Genomic DNA, 13,749 nt, shown 5'->3' on the forward strand with positions numbered 1-13,749 from the left:
CTCTCTCTCTCAAAAATAAATAAACATTTAAAAAAAAAAACCCTGAAGAAGGCCAGATGCTGTCATAGTAACACACCTTCTAATCTAGGGTTAGGTGTGCTGGGGGGTAGAAATGAAGAACACGCTGAGAAGATGAGCAGCAACTTTAATGTGGGTACAGCTTTTTTTTTTTTTTAATCCTATAACTGGTGGGTGTAAGCAGATCAGTAGTTCTTTTTTTTTTTTAAATCTCTTTTAATGTTTATTTATTTTTGAGACAGAGAGAGACACAGCATGAGCAGGGAAGGGGCAGAGAGAGAGGGAGACACAGAATCTGAAACAGGCTCCAGCCTCTGAGCTGTCAGCACAGAGCCCGACGTGGGGCTCGAACTCACGAGCTGTGAGATCATGGCCTGAGCTGAAGTCGGATGCTTAACCGACTGAGCCACCCAGGCACCCCAGCAGATCAGTAGTTCTAAGTGGCCCTTGAACCAGCGGGCTTGGCATCACCTGGGAACTTTATTCAAAATGCAAATTCTAGTCTCCCTTGATTTATGGAATCAGAAACTCCAGGTGCATGGTCAGCACACAGAGGGATGGCTTAACTAGCCCTTCCGATGATGGTGAAGCTTGCTCAAATTTCAGAAGCACTGCCCCAGGTAAAGGGACAAAAATTGGAGGTGGCGGGAAGGGGGGGCAGGGGGGGTGCGAGTAACTTGCAGCGAAGAACCTTCACGCTACAATTGTTGCAAAGAGGAGCTTCAGGAACCCAGGCACCTCCCCCTTACTCTCTGGGAAATTCTCCTGGAATTAGACTCTGAACTATCGGGGGTTTTCAAAACTACATCCCCAGAGCTCCCACTAAATCAGGCGTAACCCTTTAAGCATTGGAAAGAATAGTGGAGCAACAACCCAAATCTCCATCAACAGTCGAATGGACAAGCAAAATGTGGTCCATTTTTACCCATATTACCCAGCCTTAAACAGGAAGGAAATTCTGACACCTGCTGCACCCTGGATGAACCTGGAGGACATTATCCTCGGTGAAATAAGCCAGACACAAAAGGACAAATCCTACGTGATTCCATTCATAAAAGGTCCCTAGGGGAGTCACATCCATAGAGACAGAAAGTAAGACAGTGGATGCTGGGGCTGGGGAGTCAGTGTGTCATGGGGACAGAGTTTCGTTTGGGGAAAATGAAAAAGTTCTGGAGATGGAGGGTGGGGATCGGTTGCCCAACAGCGTGAATGTGCTTAATGCCACCGAGCTGTGCACGGGAAACTATTATGATCACAAATTTTGTTATGTCTATTTTTACCACAATAAAAAATTAATAGACTTCCTGACCCTGTGAACATATCAATATATCCATGAGTCCATAAGGGTATTAAGACAACAACAGATGGGGCACCTGGAGGGGGAGGGGGGCTCAGTCGGTCAAGCATCTGACTTCGGCTCCAGTCACGATCTCGTGGTCCGTGAGTTCAAGCCCTGCATCAGGTTCTCTGCTGTCAGCGCAGATCCCGCTTCAGAGCCTTTGTCCCCCTCCTTCCTGCCCCTCCCCTACGTGCTCTCTCTCAAAATAAACAAACAAACATTTAAAAACAACAACATCAGCAGAACTCATTCATCACCTTTGAAAATGACAACTGCACCCACTCCTTATTTACCATGCCTTTATGGCAGGAAACCAGCCCCGGTTGATGAGGAAAAGCACTTTTCACAGGAAAACACCAGCTGATGGTGTTGAAAGGATGATAGCAAAATCACTATTTTGAAACCACTAATGAAACTGCCATGGTGGACAAGTCACAGGTGAATGCTAAAACTATTCATTGAGAGGTTGCGGGCCAGGGGGCCGGGGGGGTGGGGGGACTGGATAGTCTCGAGTTCACCCAAGATCTTCCCTCAGATTTCCTGCTTGGTGCAAAGACAAAAAAGTAACTTTACCATGGATGCTTCATGCCGTCACCACCTTTGTACAGTGACCCCTCTCCGCAGCAAAAGGAGTGGGTCAAGCAGACTGGTGGGCTCCTGCTAGGGGCGACAGCAAGTACCCGGCACCAAAAAGAAAGTTCACGCCCAAAATGTTTAACTTGAATCTGATCCCACCTGTAGTCCTAACTTCCAAGTTTATAGGAGAAACGCAGAAATGTCGACAAACGGAAACGATTGACACCATGAGAAGCAGTCACACAAATCTAGAAGGTGAAATCTCTCAACAGCCTGGCTTCCTAGAGTGAACAGGAGGGAATGAGAGAGACAAGGTGACTGTCCAGAGTTACAGGACATGGCATCACAACCAGCTTCGATGTGGGCGTCTGTCATTGGACCTTGGGTTTAGATCAAACAAGCTGTCAGCCAGAGAAATATGAATATGGATAATCGTAGGTGATACTTGAAAATGTATCGGGTTAGCAGTGATAATGAGATCATGGCTGTGTAGGAAAATGTCCTTGTTTTCTAGAGATGCATAGGGGTGAAATGCCAGCATGCTCATTGCGTTTAAAATACATTAATAAAAAAAATAGATAAAGCAAAAATGGCAAACATTAAGCGTTGTTAAATCTAGATGATGGGTGTTTGGGAGTTCATCAAACTGTTCTTTATACTCATCTATATGTGTGAAATTTCTATAATAGAAAGCAAATTAAAAAAAAAATGCATCCTGCGCCTGAAATAGAACCACGGTATTCCTTCCTTTAAGAGGTAAACAGAGGGCTGCCCCATTTTCTCATTGGGGGTGGCCATGTCATATCCAACACCTGCTAGGTGCAAACTCATATTATCTCATTTCATCCATAATGCTGAGAAGTAGGTGTTACTGCCCCCATTTCAGAGATGAGGAAACTGAGGCTCAGAAGGGGTGGGTGAGTTGCCCAAAGTTGCATGGTGAGTATATGGCAGAGCCGAGGACCTTCTCAATGAGACCCACCCTGACCACTCCATCTAATTCTTCACCCCCCCCCACCATAGCTCCCCAACCCACCTGACCCTGCTTTAATTTTTCCTTTATCCACAGCACTTACCACCTCCTAATATATGCATATTCACTTATGACGTCTGTCGTCTGTCTCCCCTAGATAGAATGAAAGCTCCAAGAGAGCAGGGATCTTTGTCTTATTCACTGACGTATCCTGGGCACAGTGCCGGCCACAAAGAGGGCGTTCAAAAAATATTTGTCGCACGACCTGAAATAATACTGAATCACACAATGAGAAGGTTAGTTCCTCTTCATTTGTCTTCAGTCTTTCCAATCCCTTCAAGAAAGCCTTGGCTTGGTGCTCAGGTGTCTTTAAGCTCCTCTCTATCACTCACTCACCTACCTTAATGACAAGAGGACAGTCCTAGAGTTCAGATCCCAGGACAGATGATCCTATCTGGTGTCTGGACATTGAAATCTTCTGAGGGTCTTTTAAAAATGCCAGTGCCAGCAGCCTTTAAAAAATCCCACCTTCAGAGACTCTGGTATCATGAGTCTGGACTTAAGACACCCTCCCCACCTCCCCACACACACAAACACACACTTTTTTTTTTTTTTTTTTAAGTTCAACTGCAATGTGCAGACTGGGTTAAGAATCACTGAGCTGTAGTTAATCACACTTTTTCGTTGTTACTGTATCGAGTTTTCTGGTTGTTTTTATCTAGGGCAAATGACTTCTTAAAGTGGTAACAATGTTTCCTATTTGAACACAGCGGGAGAAAAGGGAGTAGATTTAAAGAAAGACATAAAGCAAATAGTAACTTGAGCTTTTGGCAAAATGCATGATTGATACATGTTATCTCGGTGCTGCAAACAATGAAATTGAGCCACAGAGAGGCTTCAAGTGACCCGAGTCCCACAGCTAGAAAGTAACATTTTGAACCTAGGGAATCCAGTTTGCCCTCTGCTGCTGAACGTTAGGTGCCTATTGCCGCCTAGTGGTCTCGTTTATTTGCTCCCAAGGGGAGGGCTTGGCCTTTATTTACTGGCCTACCTTTCACCTAATAGACAGCTCAGCCCTTCACAATTTGGGGGGAATCCTCTTTCTGATCTCCAGCATGTTCCCTGTACCCACCAGGTTCTTGCCAGCCACAAATGCACACACAGCCAGCATACTGAACATGACCAAGCTGGAGCACAGCCCAGTGGCCAGTTGGAGTCCCATCTTACATGAACTTCAACTCGGAGCGGGTCTTCTATATCACATTGAAGCCTGTGTCCCTTATCCCAGAGGCAATGGGGAGCCGTGACTGGTATGAGAGCAGACCCAGAATAGGTGCAACAAAGTATTTCCCCGGGGAAAGGGCAGCACAGCGGACGTCTGGTATTTTCACTGTGAAACAATCCCTGAGCCAGAGCCAATATGAGCCTGTAAGTCCCTTTGGTGTGAATTTTTAAATGGCAGCCCTTCCGGGAGAATGCTAACCCATGACGGGGCATACGACTTGAGGGGGAACCTCAACCCCCAACCCCCACTCGCCCCCACCTGCCCCTCTCAGACGCCAGTTAGAGGGGGGCTCCCTCCTGGCAAGAGGAAGCACAGGTCCCAACCCAGCCAATCAAAGGACTGTGCCTCTCTGGCTCCCGGGACTGGTTTAGTGGGGTCGGGCATGACCTAAGACCGGCTGAGAGCGGCTCTGGGAGCCGCTCACAAATTTTAGTTGTGGAGAAACTCACATAACATAAAACCAACCGTTAATGATGTTAAAGAATATATACAATTCAGTGGCATTGCGACCACCATCCGTAGCTAGCTCCAAAACATACTCTTTACCCCAAAAGGAAACTCATCCCCATTAGCTGTCACTCCCCGTTCCCTCCTCTCAGCTCCTGGCACCCACGCATCCACTTCCTGTGTCTGTGGCTTTGCCTGTTCTGGACATTTCATATCAGTGAAATCACAAACCACGTGGCCTTTTGTGTCTGGCTTCTGTCTCAGAGCATCGTGTGTTCAGTGCTTCACCCCTTTTTATAGCAGAATAATATTCCATTGCATGGTCACACCACATTTGGTTTATCCATTCATCCCCCGATAGACACGAGAGCGAGGGGGACACAGAATCCGAAGCAGCTCCAGGCTCCGAGCTGTCAGCAGAGAGCCTGACGCCGGGCTCGAACTCATGACTCATCGTGACCTGAGCCACGAACCGTGAGATCGTGACCTGAGCCGAAGTCGAACGCTTCACCGACTGAGCCACCCAAGTGCCCCATCAATTTACATTTCTATCAGCAATGTGCAAGTGTCCCATTTTCTCCACGTTCATTTTTCTGGGTTTTTTTTTTTTAATTTATTTATGACCAACTTCATAGATACGAAATGGCATCTCATGGCTTTGATTTACATTTCTCTAATGACATTGAGCATGTCCCCTTGGAGCTTCAGTATGTACTTTTCAATTTGGAAGGATGTGAAGCCTAGCGCTGCTGAAAGCCGCCCCCCCCCCCCATGAGGTAGACCAGAGGGGTGGAGGGAGACCGACCCTGGTGATGTCACTCGGAAGCCTGGACCCGGCCGTATCTGCAGCTTGCTTCTTCACCTCGAATGTTTATATGCTGATTGTCCTTTTGTCAGTTCAGCCAGCTGGAGTGCAACGCTTTAGCCTTTGCTACAAAGAGTCCTCCCTGATGGTGCCCGGGGCTTGCCAAGATCACACAGCTAGTTCAAGTTAGACGAGCCCAGTATCCAGGCCTCCCACCTGCCCGCTGCCTCTATGCCCCAAGAGGAGGCTGTGAGGAGGGGTCGGTTGGGGACACACTGTTGCCATGCACTTAGGGACAGAGGCTTGGGTGGGAGGGACGGGAACAGATTTACCTCCACTCAAAGTTTTGAACTAAGGTTCTTCACGTCCCTCTAGAGACTCTCTTGCGAGCACAGCTCCTCTCCCCCACCGAAAACGCCGAGGCGACATTTTGCAGACAATTTTGCAAGTTGGCAGAAACACCCTCCCCTCTCTGCCCCTCTCTTCCTACCACCATCCATCCTGGGACCAGAGGTGAAGAACCTCAGGCTTCTAGAACAAGAAATCCCACAGGCCTCTGGAGGCAGTGGGCCTGAGATCCCGGTTTGATCCTCCAGCTGACTAACTGCGGGGCGAGGGACTTTGGGGGAAGGACAGACCGGGTTCACACCCGGGCTGTGTGGTCCTGGGCAAGTTGCTTGCCCTCTCTGAGACACATCTATAAAACGAGAATATTTGTGTAGGGGCGCCTGGGTGGCGCAGTCGGTTAAGCGTCCGACTTCAGCCAGGTCACGATCTCGCGGTCCGTGAGTTCGAGCCCCGCGTCGGGCTCTGGGCTGATGGCTCAGAGCCTGGAGCCTGTTTCTGATTCTGTGTCTCCCTCTCTCTCTGCCCCTCCCCCGTTCATGCTCTGTCTCTCTCTGTCCCAAAAATAAATAAAATGTTGAAAAAAAATTTTTTTAAACGAGAATATTTGTGTCTATCTGAAGGGCTGTGGGAGGGGGGTTAGGTTCGATGATGTGTGTCCTTGGCATATAGCACACGGTACTCAATAAACGTGAGTAGAGTAGAGGCTTTCAATTAGAGCGGAGGCTAGCCCAGCTCTCCAGCAGGCCAGAGGCCCGATGGGCTAGCCTCTACTCCTCTGGGAGTGAGCGATGGCCTGGATGCCAGACAATCTTCCTTTGCAAAGAATGTCAAGTGGCCCATGGGTACCAAACCCAGCCCGGGCCCTCCGGTTACGAATTTCTTGCCCTTTCCTAACCTCCAGCTCATCCACACCCTGGCAGTTACACACCTGCCATTCTTTCTCCCCAGCACGGCCTCGCCAAGTTCTCCAGGATGGCTGGTCTCCTCTGGTCATGGAAGTTCATCCGGAAAGCGCACCCCCCACCCCCACCCCGAGCACCCACTTGAAAGGGCTGCTTCCCCACCTCACGATTCTCTGAGACATCACCTGCTTTATCCCCGTGTCTGGGGATTTATAGTGTCTGGAAATGCCTTCTGTGTCTTCGTATTTGTCCAACAGGTGTCTCCGCGTGACAGCAGGGACATCGTATGTCTTTGCTGTCTCGTATCAGCAATGGGTAGTGTCAGACATAAAGCATCTGTCCAACTCCACGCGCATTTGTCAAAGAGGTGAATGAACGAACGGGAAAACAGATGCCAAGCACATTTTCATATTACAGACAAGATGCTTCCGTTTCAAAGGTAGGAAAAATCACTTCCCCCAGATGAGACAACTAGGAAATCACGGAGCAGGATTCAAGCTTAGCTCTGCCCGACTCCGAGCCTGGTGCTCTTTATATTTCTTTTAAATGTTTATTTATTTTTGAGAGACAGAGCACGAGCGGGGGAGGGGCAGAGAGAGAGGGAGACGCAGAATCGGAAACAGGCTCCGAGCTGTCAGCACGGAGCCTGACGCGGGGCTCGAAGTCACAAACCGCGAGCTCATTGCATGGCCGAGGACAGGTCCAGCAGTGACCACCGCTATTTATGAGATGCCCGGGGACCAAGCCCCCGCCTGAGGCCACTCGCAGTGGATGCCGGGTGATCGCAGCCCGTGGGGACCCAGCCTCACAAAGTGAACACAAAAGAGGAACTGAAAGAGAATAAGGGCGGGTCGTGGAGTGGACCTATGCCGGGCAGCTCCCCCAGGTCATCAGACTAGTGCACGGAAGGGTCGCAAGGTCCCCTGTCTTGGGGCGGGGCCGCGCAGGACGAGGAGGAAGGGAAAAGGGAGCTGGAGGAAAGAACCGTGAGTGTCTCTCGGACTCCCGATCCAGTCCTCCTTCCTCAAGACACAGGGGGCTTGACTTGGCGGGTGGGTGGCTGGTCAAGAAGCTGGCAGACATCAGCAGTTCTTGTCATCACTGACTTCCACGTAGGGGAGCCCCACGGGCCACGTGTCCCGAGGCCAGTAGCGGACTTTGAGGGTGTGACCTGGCATCTCATACCTGGCGTCCACCAAGGCCATGGTAACCATGCCATAAGGAAAGGTGATGCTGATAAGCACATGCCTGTGGGGAGCAGGGAGGAGGTGGTGAGGGCACAGGATGTCCCCGAGCTAGCCCGATGCCCCCTCCTTACTTCTCACGGGTCCTGACCTCTCACGGGTCCTGACCTTCCAAAGGCACCTTCTGGACTTGACCCTTGACTGAAACCAGCACCCCCCCCCCCCCCACACACACACACACACACACACACACACAGGCACTCCCAGTATCTGTGCCTCCCCTCTCTGCCCCCAGGCTCCTGCTCCAAGCTCTGGCATCTTGAGATTTTCTGGTTCTGGGGCTCCGTACCGCCAGGGCAGGTCCTTACCAGATGCTGTGCAGGTAAAAGAAGTTAATCCACTGCCAGAAACTGCAAAGCACGCGGTCACTGATCCAGCTGGTCAGCGCGAAAGCCCACAACACTACAGACACCTCCATTATGTGCCGAAGCTCCTTGTTGTTGGTCCTAGGGAGAGAAGGAGGAAGATCAGAGCCTGGCTCAGATAGCAGAGCCTGAAGGGGCTGATGGGAAATTCCTCCATCCAAGGAGATGAGGCCGGGAGCAGGGAATGACCAAGAGCACAAGGGGGAGGGGGCCCAATTTGTGCTCGTCGTTAACGTTTGCTGAGCACTTATAGGATGCCAGGCACAGTTCTGAAAGTCCTTCGGGTGAGGGGCGCCTGGGTGCCTCAGCTGGTTAAGCTTCTGACTCTTGATTTCATCCCGGGTCATGCTCTCACGGTTCGTGAGTTCAAGCCCCACATCGGGCCCTGTGCTGACAGTGCCGATCCTGCCTGGGATTCTCTCTCTCTCCCTCTCTCTGCCCCTCCCGAGCTCTCCTGCACGCACGCTCTTTCTCTACCTCTCACACACAACATAAATAGACTTAAAAAACAATAATAAAAGTCCTTCAGATCAAAACTCGGCCCTGACAGCAACGCTATGATTCTCGTTTTGTAGACGAGAGAGCAGGTGTGCGAGATGAAGGTATCGCTCTAACCGCACCCAAGGTTACACAGCCAGCAAGTGGAGCTGGGGGCTGAGCCAGGCTTGTCGGACTGCGGATTTCTTAATCAACTAGCCCTTCCCTGTTTGTGAGTTTGGGGCTCTGAGTGTGTGCACAACTGTGAGTCAGTGCAGGAGAATTCCTGTCCGTGTGGCTATGAGAACGTGCATGTCCATATGTGGGAGGGTAAATTCCCTGGAGGCCACGTCTCTTGGGACGACTCACGCTCAGAATCTGTTTCCCCAGCAGTAAAGCTGACTCCGTGTCCTTCAGGAAAGAGCATATGAGGGAATATGGTGAGGCAACGACTCCTTTATAGTTTACAGTGCGGGCCCTGCCCCCTAGTCTAAAACGGGACAGTTTGAACGTCACATGAGAAAAAGAACAGTGAGGAAGCACTGGCGAAATCTGAACAGACTCTGAGGTCTAGTTAATACCATCGTCAGGGGCGCCTGGGTGGCTTGGTCGGTTAAGTGTCCGACTTCGGCTCAGGTCACGATCTCACGGTCCATGAGTTCGAGCCCCGTGTCGGGCTCTGGGCTTACAGCTCGGAGCCTGGAACCTGCTTCCGATTCTGTGTCTCCCTCTCTCTCTGCCCCTCCCCCCTTCATGCTCTGTCTCTCTCTGTCTCAAAAATAAATAAACGTTAAAAAAATATTTAACTCGGGGCGCCTGGGTGGCTCAGTCGGTTAAGCGTCCGACTTCAGCCAGGTCACGATCTCGCGGTCCGTGGGTTCGAGCCCCGCGTCGGGCTCTGGGCTGACGGCTCAGAGCCTGGAGCCTGCTTCCGATTCTGTGTCTCCCTCTCTCTCTGCCCCTCCCCTGTTCATGCTCTGTCTCTCTCTGTCTCAAAAATAAACGTTAAAGATTAAAAAAAAAAATACCATCGTCAATTTCCTCCTTTTGAGGCTGTACTATGGTTACACGAGACACTCCGTCGGAGAGGCTGGGGGGAGCTGGGGGAAGGAGACACAAAACTCTGTACTATTTTTGAAACTTGCCAGGAGTCTGCAATCACTTCAAAATAAAAAGTTAAAAATAGGTGATTGCAATGGATCGAAACACCTCTAGGACGTAAACATCCATGCGTTCATAATAATACTTTTTAAAAACTTTCCAGGGTCCCTACTCAGGTAAGGCCCCAACTCATTACGCTAGAAATGGATCAGTTAAAGGAAACACTCAATGATCAGTCCTATCATTCCTGTGCAAAGCGTATTTCAAGGTTGATGAGTGAAAGTCCTTCTTAATGGAAGAACTCCAGATAATCACTGCAGGAGGAATTATGGGCCTGATCAATCTTGATAGCACTAGATGTGGAATAACCACTCATTATGGGGGCCTAATGGGATGGAAAAAGAAGCACCCAGAACCACACATGACACATTCTGGCCTAAAAACATGTAAACCTAAATCCAGATCTAAATATTAATTTTCAGGAAATACCAAATATGTGTCTATATCTATCTATATCTATTCTATATCTATATCATCTATATCTATATCTATATCTATATCTATAAACACAACGAAAGACACCACACAGGAAGCAGACAGCTACATCTAGAATATTCTACAGGAGAAAATGATGAAGCTTTTCTGTTATCAAATCAGAGGCAGGAAGACAGGGGAGGGAGGCAGAGACTGCTATGATATAAAGAAAACCTAAGAGACTGTGTTTGCATCCCGCTTTCAACATGACTAGTTGTAAGAAGACATCTTGAGAAACTGAGGCAACATCACTTCAATCTGGGTATTGCCAACTTGGTTAGCACTGTGTGCGCCATGTCTAACATTTGTCCCTCTAGATCCTTCCCTGACGCTCTCCGGTCTGCCCTATGCCCCAGGGAGGTGGGATGCTGAGTTGTGTGGACTGAATGCTTCCAGTTAGATTAGCTAATGGCTAATGGCTTCTAGTTGGATAGCCAATGGTTCCCAGTTGAGTTGGCCAATGGTTTCCAGTTGGAGTAGCCAATGGTTTCCAGCTGGGTTGGCCAATGGAGCACCCCCGCAAGAAACCAAAGGATACGGGGAGAGTACGGTTAGAATATTTGTTTCTCTGGCCTCCTCCATGTGGGGTTGACTCAGGCTAGCTGCAACCAGCAACTGGAGGTGACATTTCTTGCTAAGGAGACCCTCTCCACAGGGCTCTCTCCTTCCAGACTCTTGTAATCACTCCCTCCCAATACCCCCACCCAGGTATCCTGATGGTCATAGGAGCCCACGCTTATTAGCACAGGGGTTCTAAATTCCCTGGTGATTTTCCTACATCTGCCATCTCCTTTGTAAATAAGACTTTTATTCAGCTCTCCTCAAATGGCCCCATTTGAGAGTCCCCCCCCCATCCTGTCAAGGTCTAGTATGGGTTAAAAAAAAACCCTCTTAATTAGGAGGGTTAAATCCTGAAAAGTTCATAGGTGCCAGTGTATGGAATCTGGGGGAATGCATAACACAAACGCTGACAGTTGTCGAGGCTGGTTAGTGGGCACACGGAGGTTTACGGTGCAATAGTCTCTGCTTGTATGTATGTTTGGGGTTTTCATGATGCAAAGGACAAGTTCTGCTATCAGACAGCCTTAGGTTCCAATCCCAAGAGTATTCCTTGTTAGTAGATGATCTTGCGGAAAGCATATCCTCTCCTTGAGCCTGGAGTCAATGAGCACTCTGGGGGGGGGGGGGGGGGTGCCTGGAGGGTGATGGGAGCCACCTCCCCGGGCAGGCGCCTGCGGCCACTACCCACTTCTTATACTCCTGGAACACGATGTAGAGGATGTGCACAGCGATGCTGTTGAGAGCGTATGCGTTGATCACAGGTCTCAGGAAGGACAGGAAGGTGCTGACCACCGTGGTGATGAGGACCAGACAGGTGAACCGGGGCCTGAGGGAAGAAGGACTCAGCTGTGGGAGGGTGACTGGAAGGGTCCGGGGGGGGGGGGGGGGGTTTGGTTAGGCAGGGTCAGGAGATCTTGCGGCAGAGGTAGATGAGCAAAGGGAAGGGGTTCTAGGGAGCCCAACTGAACTCAGAAAAAGATCTTGAGGCTCCCGGGTGGGCTCAGCAGAGGGTCCCAAGAAGGGTCGAGGCAGGGTCTGAAGGGGGTGGATAGGGTGATGAGAGGGTCTCAGGGCAGCTCAAAGGGCTTAGCCAGCTCAGCAGACGGTGCCAGGGCCCAGGCCAGACAAGGGGTTAAGGGAGGTCAGGTAGGATTAAGGAAGGAATTACGTTGGCCCCAGACACTATCAGAAGAGGGGTCCAGGGAGCCTCAGGTGGGTCAAATAGCATCAGGAGAGAGATTCAGAGGGGTCTCGGGTCAAGAGAGGGGTCCAGGAGGATCCAAGGAAAGTTCCAGGGAGCCCAGGTGATAGGCTCATGGAAGAGGTCCCTGGGGCCCAGGTAAGCTTAAGTATGGGTTTGGTGGGTTTAGACACATTCTGGAGAAGGTACCAAGCTATCCAGGTAGGATCAGGGGAGGATTTCCAGAGGAGGAGTTAAGTCAGATAAGGTCGGGAGAAAGCCCTGATCCGGCTGGTAGGGGGAGGGATTCCAAGGAACTCAGATGGGCTCTGACGGGACCCACAGAGGACTGGCCCCAGCCCCACCTGTTCTCTCCTAGGAAAGTGGGGAAGTAACAGCGAGGCATCCATATGCTGTAACTACTGGCCAGCAGCCACAGGATAGCAATCTCATCCAGCAGCTGGCCCAGAAGGCTAAGCGTCATGTGGAAATACATGGAGAATAGGCCTGGAGCAAGAGACAAAGGTAGGTGGTCAAGAGGGGCTGTCCCCCCAGCCCCCGCCACCCCAGTGTCGCAGACCCCCACCTACCTATGACCATAAAGAGGATCCAAGTGATATAAATGCAGCGGGAGCGTTTCTGGGCATAGGGGTACATCAGAAACATCATGAGAGGCCCAAAGATGAAGAAGGTGACATTGCTGAACTGGAAAAGAGCAGGACATGGGGAGGGGGTCGTCAGAAGCGGAGGCAGAGGAGGAGACCCTCAGTCCTTAGCCATTGGTCATCTGCCCTCTTTCAGGCAGGTAAAGAACCCAGAGTCTGGAAATCGGTCAGTTGATATTGGCAGTCAACCAGTCATCAGCAGATTCGTCACTCCGTTTTTCTATGAGTTCATTCACTCATTCATTCAACGAATGTGGCAAAGTCTATCTACTGACTTCCTGCAGCATGCATTCTCCCCCTTTTCCTTCTAGAAATAAGATCCCCAACTTTAAGACACAGCGACGCAACTAAAGACTACATTTCCCAGCCTTCCTTGCAACTCTCTGAGCCCTTGTGACTTGGTCTGACCAATGGGATACAAATGCAAATGAATCTATTTTTTTTTTTTTTTTTGCATTAATGTGAGCTACATTTATCAGGATTTGCTGTATTAGAAAGTGAAACTGGGGCGCCTGGGTGGCTTAGTTGGTTAAGCGTCCGACTTCAGCTCAGGTCATGATCTCACGGTCCGTGAGTTCGAGCCCCGCGTCGGGCTCTGGGCTGACAGCTCAGAGCCTGGAGCCTGTTTCAGATTCTGTGTCTCTCTCTCTCTCTGCCCCTTCCCTGTTCATTCTCTGTCTCTCTCTGTCTCAGAAATAAATGTTAAAAAAATTAAAAAAAAAAAAAAAAGAAAGTGAAACTGAGGGGGCGCCTGGGTGGCTCAGTCAGGTAAGCGTCCGACTTCGGCTCAGGTCATGATCTCACGGTGTGTGAGTTCGAGCCCCGCGTCGGCTCTGTGCTGACAGCTCAGAGCCTGGAGCCTGCTTCGGATTCTGTGTCTCCCTTTCTCTCTGCCCCTCCCCCGCTCATTCTCTCTCTCTCTCTCTCTC

The 13,749-nt window shown here is 50.2% G+C and overlaps 1 protein-coding gene and 1 long non-coding RNA gene across 5 annotated transcripts in view; both read right to left on the reverse strand.

Moving 5' to 3' along the window:
- Positions 1–5,248: 5,248 nt before the first annotated feature.
- Positions 5,249–6,157, reverse strand: LOC121021371 (uncharacterized). Its single transcript, XR_005786525.1, has 2 exons — positions 5,557–6,157; positions 5,249–5,487 (listed from the first exon to the last, which is right to left on the reverse strand). It is a non-coding gene; the product is annotated as an uncharacterized LOC121021371 (long non-coding RNA).
- Positions 6,158–7,085: 928 nt separating this feature from the next.
- ACER1 (alkaline ceramidase 1) overlaps positions 7,086–13,749 on the reverse strand; it is a 45,745-nt gene continuing 39,081 nt past the window's right edge. For all 4 annotated transcript variants that reach the window (XM_040461679.1, XM_040461675.1, XM_040461678.1 and 1 more), the window contains exons 2-6: positions 12,746–12,860; positions 12,521–12,662; positions 11,664–11,801; positions 8,246–8,383; positions 7,086–7,941 (exon numbers count right to left, since the gene is read on the reverse strand). In XM_040461679.1, coding sequence (XP_040317613.1) covers positions 7,776–7,941; positions 8,246–8,383; positions 11,664–11,801; positions 12,521–12,662; positions 12,746–12,824 — 663 coding nt within the window. In that variant the 5' untranslated portion in view covers positions 12,825–12,860 and the 3' untranslated portion in view covers positions 7,086–7,775. The remainder of the gene's footprint in view (positions 7,942–8,245; positions 8,384–11,663; positions 11,802–12,520; positions 12,663–12,745; positions 12,861–13,749) is intronic.

Source organism: Herpailurus yagouaroundi, unplaced genomic scaffold, assembly GCF_014898765.1.
Source record: "Herpailurus yagouaroundi ecotype Mexico unplaced genomic scaffold, PumYag 295, whole genome shotgun sequence".
In the NCBI taxonomy this organism is placed as follows: Eukaryota; Metazoa; Chordata; class Mammalia; order Carnivora; family Felidae; genus Herpailurus; species Herpailurus yagouaroundi.